The sequence below is a fragment of the Mytilus trossulus genome, chromosome 4, assembly GCF_036588685.1.
Source record: "Mytilus trossulus isolate FHL-02 chromosome 4, PNRI_Mtr1.1.1.hap1, whole genome shotgun sequence".
Taxonomy (NCBI): domain Eukaryota; kingdom Metazoa; phylum Mollusca; class Bivalvia; order Mytilida; family Mytilidae; genus Mytilus; species Mytilus trossulus.
This window is the reverse complement of record NC_086376.1, coordinates 22,033,099-22,053,708: the sequence shown is the minus strand read 5'-3', so window position 1 is coordinate 22,053,708 and position 20,610 is coordinate 22,033,099. Positions and strand designations below refer to the sequence as shown.

The 20,610-nt window shown below is 31.0% G+C and overlaps 1 protein-coding gene across 9 annotated transcripts in view; it reads left to right on the top strand.

Annotated features, from left to right (window-relative positions):
• The window catches only part of LOC134714888 (long-chain-fatty-acid--CoA ligase ACSBG2-like), a 47,937-nt gene that overhangs the window by 20,248 nt on the left and 7,079 nt on the right, over nucleotides 1-20,610 (top strand). For 6 of the 9 annotated variants that reach the window (XR_010106586.1, XM_063576574.1, XM_063576571.1 and 3 more), the window contains exons 4-13: nucleotides 5,180-5,341; nucleotides 8,238-8,323; nucleotides 9,148-9,236; nucleotides 10,088-10,289; nucleotides 10,815-10,916; nucleotides 11,598-11,645; nucleotides 14,525-14,692; nucleotides 16,534-16,715; nucleotides 17,349-17,536; nucleotides 18,402-18,511. Coding sequence is in view for 8 of the 9 variants with exons in the window: in XM_063576574.1 (XP_063432644.1) it covers nucleotides 5,180-5,341; nucleotides 8,238-8,323; nucleotides 9,148-9,236; nucleotides 10,088-10,289; nucleotides 10,815-10,916; nucleotides 11,598-11,645; nucleotides 14,525-14,692; nucleotides 16,534-16,715; nucleotides 17,349-17,536; nucleotides 18,402-18,511 (1,337 nt within the window). In the remaining variant the exon portion in view is untranslated. Of the gene's footprint in view, nucleotides 1-417; nucleotides 1,208-5,179; nucleotides 5,342-8,237; nucleotides 8,324-9,147; nucleotides 9,237-10,087; nucleotides 10,290-10,814; nucleotides 10,917-11,597; nucleotides 11,646-13,643; nucleotides 13,812-14,263; nucleotides 14,432-14,524; nucleotides 14,693-16,533; nucleotides 16,716-17,348; nucleotides 17,537-18,401; nucleotides 18,512-20,610 lie in introns of those variants that run through there. The other 3 variants (XM_063576579.1, XM_063576573.1, XM_063576572.1) reach the window with 3 other exon arrangements.

Below are 20,610 nucleotides of genomic sequence, written 5' to 3'. Positions count from 1 at the left end.
TCTGTAGCCTCTTATGTTTGTTTGGGGATTACCATTTTGTACAAAGTTGTTGTAAGTCTTTGCTTGTAGCTATAGGCTTCAAATAAAGTACTTCCCGATATTGACCGTCAAGAAAAACATTCTACTACATTTGTACTAACTAAATTGAAAGTATTTTGTAAAATCAAATTTCATGGTTTTGATTGCTTTGTACATAAAATTAAACTTAAAATATAAAAATAAAAACAATTCATGTATCCAATTAAGGAACTCAATTGGATTGTTAATTTAAATCGAAGATGTACACATTAAATACTGATATGTTAATAATACCATAGAAGTCATAGAGTTATTCCCCCTTTGTTGTCATGTGCAACAAAATAGAGGCTGTCATTGAAGGATAAAAATACATTTCTATTTCCCTGATTTATTTACTTGATCAGATTGGTGCAGTTTGGAAAATGAAACTAACAATTGTTGTGATCTGTGCTAAAATTAGATAGACAAATAAATCATGTTTACCACTTAAATAACAACCAATATAAATAACAACACATTAAATTAATTTCATATGTTCAGGAAAACAATTGTTGACATTTCCTCATTAAATGACATAAGATATGACAAACAATTGTATTTACATTCATTGATCTTAACACGGCCGAATGGGTCTGATAGAAAAGTGTATTATTATTGTAATCAATCAACCGAGTCTACCTATAATATCACCTGGGTCTACCTGTACGTTTTATTACCTTTATAACGATATCATGTGTTATATATATTTCCACCAAGATCCTCACAGTTCACATGATAATCTCTAAAAGATATATTTCTTCAAACTTTGTCAACTAGATCTGATGTGTTTGTTTACGAGGCTATTTTGTTTACAGTTTATTTGATTTATAAATAAAGGTTAAATGTGGACTTCGTTACTTCATTAACAGTGTGTAATTAAATACCTACATGAATGTGACCCAGAGTTATTGTAAAAGGATTATAATGTTTTGACTGCAACAGTGAATTTTTGTAACCAGATTTATTTTGAATTTTTCACTATAATTAAAATTGAGAGATTTGTTCAAAATTTAACAAGAGATTTTATAGTGAGATTAAAGTATTGAATTTCTATACAAACTGGATGTATTTAAATATTGCACTATATTTGGATGAGAGACTTATTTTGTTCAGTACTGGACTGTTAGGACAATGAGTTTATCAACTTCAGGTGAGTATGCATTGTACATTAATAAGCAGTCACAATATTTTTTGAGTTATAGTACTATTTACATGAAATCAAAATGCAATTTATTTGTATTCAAATCAAATAAGATAAATTTGGTTCTATAAAAATCACATTAAATTGTTTGTTTTGTAAACATGGTTAATCAAAGATATATAGGACAAGTAAGCTTATGTACCTAACAATGCGCTTAAAATTATTAAAGCATAATGCTGATTTCACATACTTGAAAATTGGATCTTGCTGCTTCTGCGGCACACATAAATTTTTGAAATAACAAATGCTGGTCGATTTGGAATTGGGATTCTTCATATTGTGTCTGTCTAGTCTGAAGATTTTGATTTATACAACATTTGCAAGGCACTCCAATATAATATTTTATTTCTGTACAAAGTACAACAGCTTTGACGCAGGCTTTGTTGTAGATTAAAAATGCTATTTTGAGAACAAGTCAGCTTCTTTTTTAATGTTATAGGGTTGTAAAGCATTGATCATATATGCACATTTTAGTAGGAGGCTTCTGCATTTCATTGAAAATGTGCTTTGGTCAAAGCTTTTCCAGCACAATATTATAAGATCCTGAAAATTATTTTAAAAAATCATTTGATTCGTTAATAAAAGATTAATAGACATTCATTACCTGTTGGTGACCTTCTGCTGTTGTTTTTTTTATTTGGTCGAGTTGTTGTCTCTTTGACACATTCCCCATTTCCATTCTCAATTTTATTCATTAAAATATCTAAGATGATGTAACTGTAAGAAGTTATACACTCAATAGCAGTTTACATAAGGTTAAAATCCTAAGATACCAAAGAAATATGTTTTTATGAAGCCCTATAGAATAGAATAGATAGTATAGAATACTTTAATATTAAAGTGCAACCTGAATTATAACAAAAATTGCATTTATATATACAAGTAATTTTCAGCCAGCCAAATAGGCTTATGATGCACTGAACCTTGTGTATCATTATTGAAGTATTGAATACGTGCAACAAATTCTCAAAAAATGTATGGTATTGAGTGCTTATTTTAATCACGAAACTTGGTTTAACTGTTTCATGTTGCAAGTTTAAAGTCCACTGGAATGTCCTTTAAAACAATGTAGAATAGAATCAGACAGAAATTTAATCATAATCATGCAAAATAGCAAAAACATTCACGAGTGCAAAGTCCAAAGTATACATGTTTTACATGACAAAATCCAAGTAAAGCCTGTAGCATACCTTTGTAGTACAGATATTTAAATGACAGAGCAGATTTAAAATACTAGGTGACAATTCAAAATCAGATGGCTCACAGTATGCCTGACCAATTATATACAGTAAACTGTTGAGATATATATAGTTATCTGAAAGATCTTATGACAAATGATGCAACATGTATGACTAATTTTTTGCATCCTGGTGTTTTGTTTCAATTAATGAAACTTAAATATGAAGTATACATGTCCTATGATCTGTTAGATGCTATCCCATCATGACCCATGATCTACTAGATGCTATATCATTTGATATATCAGGCCTCACAGTCATAAAACTTTGGAGCATGATTTTTGTACTCAGACTCGAAAATCAACCTATTAGAAGCTACCCATGATCTACTAGATGCTATATCCTGTGATATATTAGATGATACCCCATGATCTATGAAATGCTATCACATGACCTAGAAGATGCTATCCACGGATCTCTTATATTCTACCCCATGATCTATAAAATGCTATTCCATGATCTATAAAATGCTATCCCATGATCTATAAAATGCTATCCCATGATCTATGAAATGCTATCACATGACCTATATAAGATGAAATTCTAAGATCTATGAAATGCTATATCAAGATCTATTAGATGTTATCCCAAAATCACTAAGATGCTATTCCATGATTTTTTTAATGCTATCCCAAGATCTATCAGATGCTATCCCAAGATCTATCAGATGTTATCCCAAGATCTATCAGATGCTATCCCAAGATCAAATTAATGCTATCCCATGATATATCAGATGCTATCACAAGATCTATTCCATTTAATCCTCATAAATATCTAGTAGATGCTATCCTTATGTCTATTAGATGCTAAAAAAAGTCTATCACATGAAAACCTGTAAACATAATAGGACAGATAGAATTAATGAGAAAAAATCTTTTGCACACTGAAAGTATTACCTAATAATAATGTTCCAACTTTCAAATAACTTCTTTCTCTATATAACATGAAAAAAAATATAAGCCCTTTAAATAGAAACTTTATCAACCTAGTCTTATTTGAATTGATTCGTTCTAACAATTATTATTATAAGATATGATTGACATTTTACACATATAATTATATGTAAAGAATTTATAGGACATTTAATTTTGATTCAGCTGACTGACTTTCTGTTTAATACCTGATCAAGAGACCTAGTTAATATAAGACGTACTAGATAGCCTGACAAGAAGACAATAACAATGAGAATCAATCTGAAACATAACTCCTATAAAATACTGATTTGTGTGAAAACTTTTAGGTTGCTTTACTTTCTTTTATCTAATTTGATTTTAACAATAGAGAACTTAACCTCATATGGTATGGTTTTATAATGATATATATATACTTAAGCTATCTATGAAATTTGAAACACCCTCCCAAATGATATGGCTATAGGCTTTTGTTTATTTACAGAAGATAGGCCAAAGTAAACATAAATTTTCACACCAATGTAGAGTTGGTATAATAAAATGTCCTTATCTGGGCTTCTGTTTATTAAAACAAATGTATGGTCCAAATTTTAATCAATTTTTAACATGATAGATATATATCAGAGAAGTTTCTTTGTAAAAACTAAAATATCCCAACTTCTGCATATTTTTTCTTTTGAAACAAGGTATTAAATGAAAACAGTTGCCTCGATTTGCTGGCTAAGTACTGAGGAGGCAGCCACTTCTCATATGTTGTTAGCCTTATCCAAAAATTAATCTGCTACCATCAATATCATTTGAGTGCAATGGGAGACTTCTATGCGTCATATTAACCATTTCTTTTCAAACATCCCCATGTTCTGAATAATGATTTTTAAAGACTCAGATAACTTTACTGATTTTTGTTCAAAGTAATTTGCATCAGGTTTATAAACTGGGACAAAAAGTTTGGAGAGCCAATAATTAATAATGGCATAAAACCACAGAAAAAAAGCAACATAAAACAATTGTAGTCAAAATGAACTACTGTCAAACTTTGGTTGATTGAAATGCAACCTTTGTAAATAAAACAGTTACATCATTAATGACAGATAGAATGTATTAGTAAAGTTATGCCAGTACAGAAGTATAGGTAGATGGTACACTCGAGGAATGATTGTTCACCAGCCACTCAAAGGCAGTGAAAAATACCATGTGATCATGATGTTCATGTGTATGTCACATGTTGTAAGAAGAAGCTTCCTTGGATATGGTTGAAACAAATGTATTAAAAAGAAGGAATTTAGTTTCCTCAGTTTACTCCAAATGGTTCAATTGGATTTAGAACCTTATAGGTTATCTCTGAGATGTGAATGCATCCATCTCAGATATGAATGTATCTATCTCAGATGTGAATGCATCTAGGCTGGTCTTCTCCCTTGCAACTTACAAGTATCTCAGATGTCGGATTCAAACAGATAAAGTACAGGGAACTAGTATATGAATGCATCTATCTCAGATGTATTCAAACTTCTATCCACTGGCAAATTATAATGTCAGGAAAAGAGCCGTAACAAATTAGTTGTAAAAACCTCAGTAAATCATGTAATGTTATCTAATTAAATCCAGGTTTAATAATGGGAAAATTTAACATGATAAATAATAATCTTATGTTATAATATATAACCATTCAATATTTTCTCATTGATGATAATTGATATAACTAGGTGATAAAACCAACAGCTTTCTTATTGACATTAAAGGTGATAATTGTAATTGTTGTATCATTACAGGAATAGATGAAGTAATCCCTGCTGACTCTTGGTCTACAACCAAACGTGATGGCACTGTTAAAATACGTATGGGAACCAAAGGGAACCAGGCTGATCAACCAGTTACATTAATCACAGTGTTTAAAAAGACTTCTGAGAGAGCTCCAAACCACCTAGCCTTAGGTAAATAACTTGTGTTAAAAGGCCAAAGGGTACCAGGCTAATATGTTTCTCTAATGTTTTTATGTTTAATTAGGTCTCATACCACATCTTCCTATACCTACATAAGGATAAAAAATTAGGTAAAGGTCTCAAATGGATCCGGACAGCGTAATATCTTTACATTTAAGGTAAAATTGTTAAGTTTATAATTAATTAACTTAAAATGGCACAAGATATAAAAGATGATTGTTTGATAATTTGCCTTATCATATACTTAGACTCAATAACATATGAATTTTACTGTATGATAATACCAATTAATTAACGTAAATTCCATATTTTTCGAATTGGTCCCTAGCGGGCTGATATGAAAAGTTTATCACATGCTTGGATTGTTATCACATGCCTTTCCGTAACGTTATCACATGGCATTCTGTTGATACTCGTCAAATTCCGGAAAATACACCTCAATGCTACATTTTCAGTGAAAACCATTACAAAGCAGTGTACAAAAGAATCATTTGGATACTTGAAAGTATATTTTGTGAAATAATAAAACAAAAAAACAAAAAACAAACAAATTATTAAATAAATGCATTGTTTAAAAGTTTCAAACATAATTTAGAAAGTTACTTTAAAAGTTGTCAAACAGTCTTCCTTATGTGTATTGTTAATTTTTAGCTCACCTGGCCTAAAAGGCCATGTGAGCTTTTCTCATCACTTGGCGTCCATCGTCGTCGTCGTCTGTCGTCGTTAACAATTTTTCAAACATCTTCTCCTCTGAAACTACTGAATGGATTTGAATGAAACTTAGCATGATTGTTCCTTAGAGTATCCTGCACAAAGTGTGTGCTTCGATTTTTGATCCGTCCAAAAACATGGCCGCCGTTACTTAAAATAGAACATAGGGGTCAAATGCAGTTTTTGGCTTATATCTCAAAAACGAAAGCATTTAGAGCAAATCTGACATGAAGTAAAAATGTTCATTAGGTCAAGATCTATCAGCCCTGAAATTTTCAAATGAATCAAACAAACCATTGTTGGGTTGCTGCCACTTAATTGGAAATTTTGCAGTTTTTGGTCATTATCTTGAATATTATTATAGATAAAGATAAACTGTAAACAGCAAAAATGATCAGCTAAGTAAGATCTACAAATAAGTTAATATGACCAAAATTGTCAATTGACCCCTTAAGGGGTTATTGTCCTTTAATGACAATTTTTCACAATTTGTTCATCATATTTGCTTACTTTAAAAAATCTTCTCCTCTGAAACTACTACATGGATTTGGATGAAACTTAGCATGATTGTTCCTTAGATTATCCTGCACAAAGTGTGTGCTTCGATTTTTGATCCGTCAAAAAACATGGCCGCCGTTACTTAAAATAGAACATAGGGGTCAAATGCAGTTTTTGGCTTATATCTCAAAAACGAAAGCATTTAGTGCAAATCTGACGGGGTAAAAATGTTCATTAGGTCAATATCTATCAGCCCTGAAATTTTCAGATGAATCAAACAACCCATTGTTGGGTTGCTGTCACTTAATTGGTAATTTTAAGGTAATTTCTGCAGTTTTTGGTCATTATCTTGAATATTATTATAGATACAGATAAACTTCTTATAGCACGAATGTTAAGCAAAGTAAGATCTACAAATAAGTCTATTTGACCAAAATTGTCAATTGACCTCTTAAGGAGTAATTGCCCTTTAAAGACTTTTTTTCACAATTTGTTCATCATGTTGACTTACTTTAAAAAATCTTCTCCTTTGAAACTGCTGTATCAATTTCAGCCAAACTTAGGCTCAATGAGTTTCAGAGTATCTAGTATAAATTTTATATTTCATTTCCTTGTATGTCAAGAAACATAGCTCCTATGGCTAAAATAGAACATAGGAGAAAATGATTTGTTTTTGCTTTTGAAGAAAATAGGACGATTCAAAGAACATTTAAATAAATTGAAAAGCCAAAATAATCATTGATGAGGAATTAAACTAAAAAATTCAGGTGAGCGATTCAGGCTCTTGAGAGCCTCTTGTTGTTTGTTGTTGTGGATTCGTCCATATTAAAATGTGTTTTTTTCTCTTTTGAGGCAAATGATCAAAAAATTTCATATCGAATGTACTAAATTTGGTGTACAACATCCGTGAACTTTTCAATCTTTAAACTACTATTACAGAACCAAGTAAAACGATGGATATACGAATCAGTTATTTTTCTCCATGGTTGAAGCATATGATAAAAAGATCATAACATGTCATTTTTCATATCGCATGTATTATCAGCCCTTGGTCGGGCTGATATTGAACCTAGGGCTGATAATACATGCCATATGAAAAATGCCATGTGATAATCTGATATTATGCAATCTTAGCACAAAAGGCTGTATATCAGAAAGAAACAGAAGTTAAAGGATTTTTTTGGTGAAAACTTACCAATACAATCCATAAACTATTTATAAAATTTGTTAACAAAAAGCCTGAAATACCATGAATTGAAAGAGAAAATTTTCCAAATGTGGCAGAAAAGAAGTTGGTGATGAAATTCATTTATTGTTTGAATGTGTTTCCAAATATTCAAGTATTCAAATTAGTACATTTTGTACAAAGAAAAAATATAGATAACTACAAGTTGAATGATTAAGAGGAATGCCTGAAGGGTAATGGCAATAAATTGTTAACATTTTAGTGACTTTCTTGTACAATTTATTTACAAAAATAAAGATGCATTTAGCTATCTTCAAAATTATTAGTTCAATTAATACTGTTTTATGTTTGTTCTTATTTTTATTTCTTGAAAAAATCTTGTATCAATTACGAGAATTGTATCATTTTCACTAACAACTGCATGTATACATGTGCATGTCCTTCAAGGCTAATGATTGGATCAATTTATATCATTCTTCTTATTTATTACAGCTGTAAAAAGAGAAAGTATTTGGAAGAAATGGACCTACAAACAATACTATGCTGATGTGTGTGCTGCAGCCAAGTCATTCATTAAAGTAGGTTCTAAATAATGATATTGAAAAAGAAAAGACTATGGATTCAAACTTGTTTCAAACAAATTATTGATTGCATATTGATTTTAATGGCTTGTTCTTATCAGCACATTCCACAAATTTCATTGAATCCACAGTATGCTGATCCCATGGGATTTCTTTGGACAACATTAGTCAAAAATGTGCATGTAATAATAAATACCAATACATGTAGATGAAGATTTTGGAATAGATCTTTTAAAAAATCTTCATCGAAACTAGTGGCCATTATGCAATTTAGTGTATTAACATTTAGTTTATTGAAAGAAAGCATATAACCATAATTTTATGGCATCAAAGATTCTTGTTCACTAGGATATTTACATGTAGGTATTCTGCATAAAAACACAAAACAGCTTGATTATGTAGAATTTGGCTGTTTCATAGTTAGTAACACATTTCAGCTTGAGTCATTTCATGAAAGTGTGCAAAAATATTTATGATTTAGAATGAATTACAAATTTTAAATATTAATTTACTCACATAGCCATTTTAAAGGTGTACTCTTGCTAATTTCTGTGTCATTTTGGTGTCTTGTGGAGAATTGTCTCATGATTGGCAATCATACCACATCTTTTTTTATAAATCATAAGATTATAGATTAAGAATTAAAAGTAAAATATGTACAAAGTGTAGGCATGTCACTGTATTTTTGTATTCAGGAAAACAGTGTGCATAAAGTTCACACTTTGTGTGAGTCAAAGCTTACCTAGCTAACTTCATTCACAATTGTATAAGCAATATAAAATTTACCACCATTTATATTATAGCTATAACTTGTTTTTCAGCTTGGTCTTGAAGCATATCATGGTGTTGGAATATTGGGATTTAACTCTCCAGAGTGGTTGATTTCTGATTTAGGATGTATATTTGCTGGGTAGGTATTGAGTAGTGAATTTATTCTAAATAAGCTATTATAACTTCTTTATGAATGTTGTTTATGAGAACTAAGACCTGGTTGAACTCACTAGAGTGTGTACCTTTATGTCTTAAGAGATTATGTCACAAAGCTATCATACTGTTTATTGCTGATTACCTTTCAAGTTGTTCCTCAATGGAACTGAGTTTAGCCACAACTTTAAATTGTTCCTCAGTTTTCATCATACAATTTGAGTTATTCCCCTTTACAACATCAGCAATTTAGAAATGGCATTTTAAACTACATTTAAAAAAAGATTCAAATGTTTCCACTGAATAAAGAAATACTAGCATTTCACTTCATCATATTTTAAGTAGTCCAATCCAGATGTAAATGTGTAGTATTAACTACATGCAATAAAAAGAGCAACCTAACAATAAGATGGATATAGGAAGATGTGGTGTGAGTGCCAATGAGACAACTCTCCATCCAAATAACAATTTAAAAAGTAAACCATTATAGGTTAAAATACGGCCTTCAACACGGAGCCTTGGCTCACACCGAACAACAAGCTATAAAGGGCCCCAAAATTACTAGTGTAAAACCATTCAAATAAGAGTTTACCAAAAATAACCAAGAAATAAGAAGATGTAGATTGTTGAGAATATTAATACGTTTGAATATGTATCAAATTGTTTTATACCTTTTTCTATTACTATTGTGTTAATTAATAATTTATATTTCACCAAAATAGGACTTGTTACATAAATATACTGTAAGTTGTAAGTAATATTATTATATACAGTACTTATATGCAACTGTAAGAGCATACTTAAGTCTATGGAATTAATAATTTCTGTATGTTTTAGAGGGTTTGCCACAGGAATCTATGCCACAAACACACCAGAGGCTGTGGAATATGTGGCAAAGCACAGTGAGGCAAATGTATTAGTAGTAGAAAACAATCAACAATTACAGAAAATACTAAAAGTGTGGCCTAATCTACCGTGTCTGAGGGCTGTAGTACAATATACTGGTGAGGTGGCAGAGAGGAAGGATAATGTTTATAGTGTAGGTATAGTGTAATATCAATCAAAGTAGAGGAACGTTCCAACTATTTAAGATATTCGTTAATAGAGAAACACATGCCTTTAATAACTGAATTTACATTTATTAGGAATCATTGATACTAGTTGTGGGATGCCAATTTTCCTAAAACAATCTTTCAATATACTACTCATTATTAGTTAAGTTATTTTATGTAATGTGCCCTGGACATATGAGATTTGTTTGTCATAATGTTTTCTGGTTATACTCTTCATTTCACTTTGCTCTTATGTACAGCAAATGTTAATTCTTTGGCAAAATATCTGTGGCCCTGAAGTCTCGTCCTAATGCCCATATCTATTCAATTGAATAGTTCTAACATATAATGGTAAACTTTAAATTTAAATCCAAATGTACTCACTATGCAAAAGCTTATGGGTTGTCAAGATATTTGAATAACCCCATAATAGAACAGAGTTATCCTTCTTGGAATATGCACTGCAAGAGAATGACAAGTGTATCTCAATAAACCAATGTTTTTATTTACAGTGGGAAGAGTTTATGAAAGTTGGTCGGGATGTTACAGATCAACAATTACAAGAAAGAATTAATTTAGCAAGACCAAATAAATGTTGTACATTGATATATACAGTAAGTCATGCATGATATTCTAGTTTATTTTTTGTAATTAATGAAAAAATATTATAAAAAAAAATAGGAGTAAATGTAGTTAAAACATGTTGAGAATTATACTATGAATTAAGATCTGTTAAAGTAGTCAAAATGTTAGAAAAAGGACAATGTTCAGATTTTTAGAAGGCCATTATAATTTGCAAGGACTAAGTAATGAAAATGGGGGAGTACAATAAACACATGTTAGAAGACTGAATAAAAAAGTAAAAACAAATTAGATTTATTATAAATGCCCTATTTTTTTTAAGACATGAGATGTAAGAAACTTTTGGAAATATTTCCAATTCAGATAGACTGCAATAGTAGCATTTTATTCTCAATTCCTTTTTCCTTTTCATAAACTTGGATATGTCTGATGGCTCATTAAGGAATACACCTTATCGCTATTTGTCCCTCATTGCTGGATATCACACAGGTTCCCATATATTTTGACGTCATAAAACAAAATATCTAACGCCACAATGGAAAATTGATTGTTGTATGCGTCAAAAGTTCAAGCGGGTGGGTCAGCTGGGATTAGCGATAAGGTGTATTCGCTACTCAGTTTCAAAATGATAAGTTTTTCATAACACTAGTAAATATTGATAAATTATCTAAAAATTTAGTTTGTATTGCATGATTTTTTTTTTATTATTTTAGTCTGGAACTACTGGAGATCCAAAGGGAGTAATGTTAAGTCATGATAATGTAAGTTTATTAGAAAAATGCACTTGATTTGTGGGAACTTAAACATGATTTCTAATATGATGGAATTCGTTCACTTTGGAAACAAAAATGTGGTAGATATCTGAAATAGATCTATATTTTACTTAGAAGAATAGACTTCTGTGTTTATGACTGTTACAGGAGGGTGTTAGAGAAAGGGTCTGAACACAGAAACATGTGAAAAAAAAATCGTGGACGCAAATTAAAAATTTCTTAAAACAAAGTACAAAAAATAAAATTTGCAATATTTAAAAGGCACTAGAAGTTGTTATTTCGCCATTCTTGGAGATATTTATAGTTATTTGATGGGCTTAATTACATACCATACATATACAATAGAATTGGAAAATTGGAATGGTAAAAATGTGCATCAAATTCTATATATTAGATTACACAAGTTTCAGAAAATATAATGATACATATAGATTCACATTAACGTCAATTCTTACAATGGTACCAGGTAATGATGGACAAGAATGAGAAATTGGAATACTTACAAGCAACACGGAATGTTTACATATGACTTATTTATGAAAAATGTGTGAAATTTACACAACTGCTACACCAGAAAATATGCTGTCAAATTTTATTTCAATCTAGAGCAGACAAAACGCTTGACCATGTCTGTTTAGGTTCAAATGACAAGAGCAATGTTTCACAGAATTTTCTATGGGCATAAAAAACAAATTCTGACAAAAAATTTAAATGAGCAGGACAGAAAGATATACATAAATGATCAACAAAAAGCAGAAGTATTTTTACCCTCAAAATCACACTGAACAAGACAAGTTTTATTATACTGTAGATTCATATAAATATATTGGTGGGTACCAATTTTTGCGGATTGTGGAAAAAACGTGTTTTCATAGATATTTGATTTGTTGGTTTTGTCAATGTCTGCATATAAGCTTTTATCGGACCTTAGATGAATTATCACGTTGTGATTGGTTAAACGCCGTCACGTGGTGACCCCCTATGAGACCGTATGGGGTTAGTAAGTTTCATATGGGGTTCGTGACGCGTTAATGGCGACGTCATCTATTAATGTTGTTGTGTTTCATTGTTTATTTTTCAACAAAACACCGCAGAAAAAGTCCAGTGTCCGATAAATTCGTTATACGGTTAACTACTGACCCCCTACGGATCCATAGAGGGTGAATAAAATCCATAGGAGACTCGGCCTCCGGCCTCACCCCCTATGGATTTTACTAACCCTCTATGGATTCCTATGGGGTCAGTAGCGAACCATATAACTTATAATAGAAAAGTCCTACATCATGGAGTATTGAAATTTGTGGTTCTCTGAATTCCATGAAATACACGAACATTAGTATCCCACCAACATTAATGAATCCACAGTAGTTAGTTTAGTAAATCAGAGTGTCTGTAAGTGTGTGAAGAAGAAGAGATATTACTGCAGTTATTGGTATACATTATAAAAGGAAAGATCTATCATTGGTTTGATATAAAGAGGTACACTAAAGGGAGAGATACCTGTTTATATTGCTGCAGAACTGACTTTTATAATCCCTTTCTGAAATTGAAACAGTGGTTGGAATTTTCAAAGCAGATGGCTTCTTCTGTTTTGGTTATTTTTGGAAATTTGAAAATTTAAAATAAGGGTTACTTAGATCTTCTATGCTACCATTAAAATAGTCAAGTTCAAAACACTGAAATTTCAATAGACTTTTTAGTATATGGCATTCCAATGTCTTATAATTAGAACTTATATAATTAGAATTAGATTGAACTTTAGTCTGATTTGAAATTTTACCTAACCTAGATGACAAAGGTTATTTAGTGTGTAAACAGTTTAATATTCTACAATGTTTTTACTAATACAATGACAGGTTAATGTAAACAGTTTGTCTTTTACAAATTGTGACTTGGATGGAGAGTTGTCTCATTGGCACTCATACCACATCTTCTTGTATCTGTTTACATTGATTTGTGTGCAATATTATTACTAATACTATACAGATGGTTTGGACAGCTAGTGCATTTGCCAAAACATTTGGTTTACGTTACGAGGAGGAAGTCATCGTCAGTTATCTCCCTTTAAGTCATGTTGCTGCCCAGATGGTTGACTTAACTTTTCCTGTTTCCTTCGGTGCATCTGTATACTTTGCGCGACCCGATGCTTTAAAGGTTTGTTATGTTAAGTAATGAAGAATACTCTGTGCATCTTTGTGGAATCAGTTATTTTTATCGAAAGTCAAAAGTAAAGTTTTGAACAGTATGTTTTATATTAAATTTCAACATGTATAGAATGATAAGAAAAGCATACTGTAAATTCAGAAATTATTGCGAAAAATCTGACAAGGTTAAAATCGCAATCATTTAAACTGGCATTTTGAAGATTTTTATATGAATTAAACATGAAATGTCTTAATATTGCAAAAAAATAAAATCGCAATTTAGTCCAAAATGAATGAATTGCAATAATAAACACAGCAATAATTTCTGAATTTACTGTAGTTTAAATTCTTTAAAAAAATTATTTTTGGCTTTTAAAGAAAATGACTGGTTCTTAATTGACGACAGAGTTTTAAGAAATAGCATGAAAGGATTAATAAATTATATTTTGGATTTCTTCACAGGTAACCTGGACAGCGTCATGCATCAGTAAATTGTTTGAATTTAATTTTGGATCCGAAGTTCTTGCTAGTTACCTTCCTTTAAGCCACATTGCAGCTCAGTTAAATGACATATTGATACCAGTTACAATGGCATCAGCTGTTTACTTTGCACAACCAGATGCGCTCAAGGTTTGTTATGTGCATTAGACCAATATGCGCTAACACAGATTAACTTTAACCTGCTTGAAACTTTTAATATTTAACAGATTTATTTTTTAACAGGCTTCATGGGTTGCTGTTGCAATTGCTACAAGGTTCAAGTTTGTTTTTGGATCTGAAGTAATTATAAGTTATCTCCCTTTGAGCCACATAGCGGCTCAGATGATGGATATACTTATACCTGTTACTATGGCATCAGCAGTTTATTTTGCCCAACCAGATGCCCTGAAGGTTTGTGGGATTCTTTGTTGCTACATGGTTGTTTGATATATACAGAAACTTTGTTTATGTGTGGATTTTTTTACTCAATACTAAAATTTTGTGCATGTTTTTAACCAACCAATGAGCTAGTTTTGTATTTTCCATTTTAGTTCTAGATATTACACTAATATTGTTTATTTTCTTTCTAGCTAACACACTTAAATATAGATCATGTTATTTTTTATGTTTTTATTGTTAGATGGTGAAATGTGTATTTATTAACATCAACATTAAATACTAACATCAACATTATAAAAGCTTGATTACTAATGAGAGTTTTAGTTTTATATTATGCTTTGTATATTTTGTTTACTTTCAAGAACATAAATGACATGTATCAGCAATTTGTACTTTTTCACTTGATCTGTCTTTAGTTTCTTAAGATTGAGGATAGGATGTGATACTTTACAATGCAACAAAATCATGTCCATCTATGAAGGGGGATAGGACCTTTATCGGGACTCCGGGTATCGGGTGTTTTTAAGCTCGGGATAACGAGATTGACCCTTTCGGGATCCCGGGAATTTCTTTATTCGAATTTCGGGACTTCAGGATTTCTTGTTTTTAAGCCCGGGATTTCAGGATTTCGGGATCAGGACCCCTTCTATCCCCCCTCATCTATAACAATTAGTTAGTTAATAACATGCTTCCTCATTCATACAAAGAGTCGTTTGTAAACGAATTCATGTGATTTTATACTCTATCCAAAAAAAGTTGTTGTTTAAAGACAAATTGCTGGTAAAAAGAAAAAAGGCATTTTATTTTCCTATATTTTTATAAATGTGTGCTGACTCACTTGATATTTTGCTGATAAAGTCAGAATTCAAACAAAAATGCCATTATTCTTTTCAGAAATATTCATTTTGTTGTTTGTTATACTGTGCATTCATTTGATTACGTGGGTACATTGAATCAATTCAAACAGTTTTAGGGATTTTTTTATTTTTTTTGGCTATTTGAATTTGCGGTTTTGCCAATATCTGCGTATTAACATATATACAATTTACATTTTTTAGAATGTTTCATGCTGTGGTTCATTAATACTCACAAAATCCCCTAAAATTGGTATCCCATTAATAACAATGAATGCACAGTGTATCAATATTGGAAATCATGCATTTCCTTAGAACATTTATATTGAATTGTAACCATTGTTTCCTAATTACTTACATGGCTGGGTGGCTGTATAAATTTAACTAAAAACTATATATTATGTTATCATCGAGATATTCAATTGCTGGTTCACTAAGAAATTGTTTGTCTTTAATTGGTAAAACAGTAGAAAAGCCTAAGTGCAGAACACTCAATAAAGGAATTATTACCATGATTATGCAAATTCTTTAGTCCTCAAGTTTTAAATAATGCAAGACCTTTTTTTAAAATCCATAAAATTTTAAATAATAAAAAATGCTGACATTAATTTTAATTGAAATTGCAACATTGTAAGCTTTGATTCCACCATAAGCTATTCAGGACAGCATTACATGACCAAATCATCATAAAGGAAATACACCTTATCGCTATTTCCGCTTGACCCGAGAATCTGTTCCGCTTGAACTATTGGCGTCATACAACAATCACTTTTCCATTGTGGCGTCAGATATTTTGAATTATGACGTCAAAATTTTACGGGACCCTGTGTGATGTCCAGTAATGGCGGACAAATAGCGATAAGGTGTATTTGACCCTCAAATCGTTAACCTTTTTGTTTTTCTTTGTTGTGTTGCTGTATTATTTTATTTAATCAGAAAAATTAATAGCATTATATGATACTAGTATACTAAATTTATATTTATATATATGATATATAGGGAAGTCTGTTAGGAACACTGCAGGAGGTTCGACCAACAGGATTTTTTGGAGTTCCACGTGTTTGGGAAAAATTTTATGAGGGCATAAAGATCAAGGCTAGAAGCTCAGGTGCATTGAAGAAAAAGATTGGCATGTGGGCCAAAGGAGTTGGATTAAAAGGATCTCATGCCATGATGAACAAGTGAGGAAAATTTAGTTAGATCTGCCCCAACAATTGTTGAAACAGAACTTTTAAACCAGCTTTAATTCTAAATGGGAGTTACAACTGGTTTTATATAAGTCTTTTTATATTAGTTTTAACCACCTTATTTTGTTAGATAAATTGCCGCTTGCAACTTTGTTAAAGTGGAAAATTAGATCCTCTAAAAATTATTGGACTTTAAGGGGCTGTTCTTTTTGATAACATTGATTTAAAATTTCATTTATAACTGATATCGATTTCCAAAATTGATACAGATCGAATAGTGTCATATTCTTTGTTTTTATATTTGACAAATGTCCGTTAATTACCTGAACATTGAAATAAAAGTGGCTGTCTTAAGTGTTTTACTCATCCAAAATAAAGAATTGTTAATCGTATACTGTGGATTCATTAATATTAGTTGGATACCAGTTTTTGTGGTTACAAATGAACGACGAATTTAGATGTTCAACGAATCACACCTTTTCTATCGGCTTTGTATGCAGAGATTTCTAAACCACGAAATCAAATACCCTCGAAAATGTAAATTTTCCCTGAATCCATGAAAATTGATACCCACAAAAATAAATGACTCCATATAGTTCCTTTCAAGCCTTGATTGATATATTGTAGACAGTCTATGCCATTTGGATGGGGACTTGCCAACACACTAGTCTTTAAGAAAGCTAAAACTGCCCTTGGATTAGATAGGTGTCGGTTCTTTATGTCAGGAGCAGCCCCAATCATGAAGGAAACATTAGAGTTTTTCTACAGTTTAAACATGCAGCTTCATGAAGTTTATGGAATGAGTGAAAGTACAGGTAAATAAATATATGAAAGTAGGGTTAAACCCCTGGTAATAGGAATGAATTAAGTACACATAAATCAATGAAGGAAAATAAAGATAAATGCAAGGTAAATGGATTAATTTAAAGTATATGTAAATGCCTGGTATTAGGAATAAAGAAAAGTACAGGTAATTCATAATTTCAGCTTGTGTATTGAACTTTATAAGTTGAATACAATGATAACAGAAGTGAAAATTAAAAATCATGATTTTGTCTTACTGTATTAATATGAATTAAATGAAAACTGTAGTATTAGAAGTAGAAAATGTGTTACGCTTGTCAAATAGACATCAAAGAACATTATTTCTGATTGTCAGTGAATTTCAGACAGGATTGATCAACTTGATCTGTTTTATTTGACTTCACAGGTCCACATACAGTAGGATGTAATGATCTGTTTTATTTGACTTCACAGGTCCACATACAGTAGGATGTAATGACCTGTTTTATTTGACTTCACAGGTCCACATACAGTAGGATGTAATGACCTGTTTTATTTGACTTCACAGGTCCACATACAGTAGGATGTAATGACCTGTTTTATTTGACTTCACAGGTCCACATACAGTAGGATGTAATGACCTGTTTTATTTGACTTCACAGGTCCACATACAGTAGGATGTAATGATCTGTTTTATTTGACTTCACAGGTCCACATACAGTAGGATGTAATGACCTGTTTTATTTGACTTCACAGGTCCACATACAGTAGGATGTAATGATCTGTTTTATTTGACTTCACAGGTCCACATACAGTAGGATGTAATGATCTGTTTTATTTGACTTCACAGGTCCACATACAGTAGGATGTAATGATCTGTTTTATTTGACTTCACAGGTCCACACACAGTAGGATGTAATGAAGACTTTAAAATCTGTAGTGTTGGACATAACTTTCCTGGATCTGAGACAAAGTTATCTTCCCCTGATGAAGATGGAAATGGAGAAGTAAGTCTGGTCTTTAACAGGATCATTGATGTGCCATTATAGATAGAAATTAATACATTGTAGCATTCTATAGATATTAATTATATCCACTTGCAAAAAATTGGGGTATACTGGTAAACATGTGTCTTCTGTGTCACTTAAAATTACAGTTCACTTAACTCAAATTTGTGAGCAGGATATAAAGTTTGATGCATTTTTGCGATCCAATGCTCATAAACTTTCTGTTATTGATTACATTTCTTTTCTTACCTGTAATAGCAGTATATTATTGGTTGTTTTTGGAAAGATTAGAACTTGTTCTAAATCTTTACTTAGGCACCACCCTCCCTAACAACAGGACAGGTTAGCTACTGTTAATAAATGTATTCACACTAAAATATAGTTCCCTATAGTTCTCATGTATGTGCACATAATACACAAATAAACTGAAAAAAACTGGGTATATTATTGGAGCAGTTCATTCAAGAATGTATGTCATTATGTGTGTTGATGTGCAGGCTTTTTTAAAAACATTTTGATTAAGTAAGTGGGTATTGATTCAACTAGTATGATTGACAACTGTCATTATCACTAAACAATCAGAGACAAGGTGGACTTTGAATTACAATGACCCACCTCCTAAACTGCCAATCAAATTGACCACATTACCTATCTACATCAGTCTTACATAATTGTAGACCACTCCAATATGCATCTAATTCTTAATACACAAGTATTTGAACTCATAATGTGTGTATTATTTGTTTGATATTTATAAGGATGATAGATTTATTTATTGCCAATTACTTTTGATCTACATTACATAAAGTAATTCTGTAAATTATATCTGAAAGATAAATGATTAATGGATTAGCAAGATCTTAAAAAAATGAAATATGAATATAAATATGAATATATAAAAGGTATTCAAGTATGGCCTATAATGTACTTGATAAATTTCCAATAATCATTGGTAATTAATCAACAATTTAGATAAGTTCACTTTTTTATCAGGAATTGGCTTGAAACAGTTTTAAAATTTATAAACTTTTAATTATAAAAAAACCATTGTTTATTAGTTTATTTCCCATCAATCATTATGTCTATTTTAGTCATTTGAATTTTTATTAGAAGCAAACATATATTTTTGCAATCAAGAAAGAATCCACATTTCAATAACATTAGTTTTTTAATTATTTTACGTTGAAAAATAAAATTGAAAATGCCCTGTGTTGAAAAATACATTAAAATTTGATCAAAAGGCACTCTAAAACTTTTAATTTTCAATGCCATATAACCTCTGTTTCAACTTACAAAATGCCCCAAAACAACATTTTTTAGATTATTTTTGTTGGCACTTTAAAGCTTTTAGCTGTTGGTCTAAATTTATGTCTTACAAGGATATTTGGTAACATTTACTAGAAGAATTTTTGCATTTTTTTGTTTTTGTGAAACATGTTCAGAACCGGCAACATAATCTCAATTAGATATAAACTGCAGTTTATATAAAATTGTGCAAATTTAGAGACCCATATTATTTAATTTGAGCACCTTTATTCACATACTGGAAAAGCAAGTTTCCTTCTAAAGACCTGCTATAAATACAATTTTCAACAACAGTGTTTTATAAATGTTCATTTTACCCCACCATACCTTAATATGAAATAATCAAACTACTGTTCTAATCTTTCCATGAGTGATATCCATCACTTTGATTTTTGTGTTTTCTCAGGAACTGCTTATGAAGCCTTTCTGAAATCTGGAATCAAACTTCATTTAGGGTTGCTTAACTGTGTGATGCATTGTTATATTCATCATTTGTCAACTTGAAGTTTAAATTAAACAAAATACATTTGAGAAGGTATCAATAGTGAACAATAGCTCACAATTCAACTTGTTTAAAATGTTTAACATCTGATTACAGTATGATATAAATAATTTGAGGATGATTATACATGTATAATCATAAGGGGGTCTCATTGGGGGGTTCCGATCCTGGATCCCACTTACTGTTTTGTCAGATTCCTGTTTCCCACTTACACTATGTACGTAGCCAATTCTCATTTTTAACCGGATTTTTGTAACAAAAATGTCGGTTATTAAAATGGGGATGCTCGGCG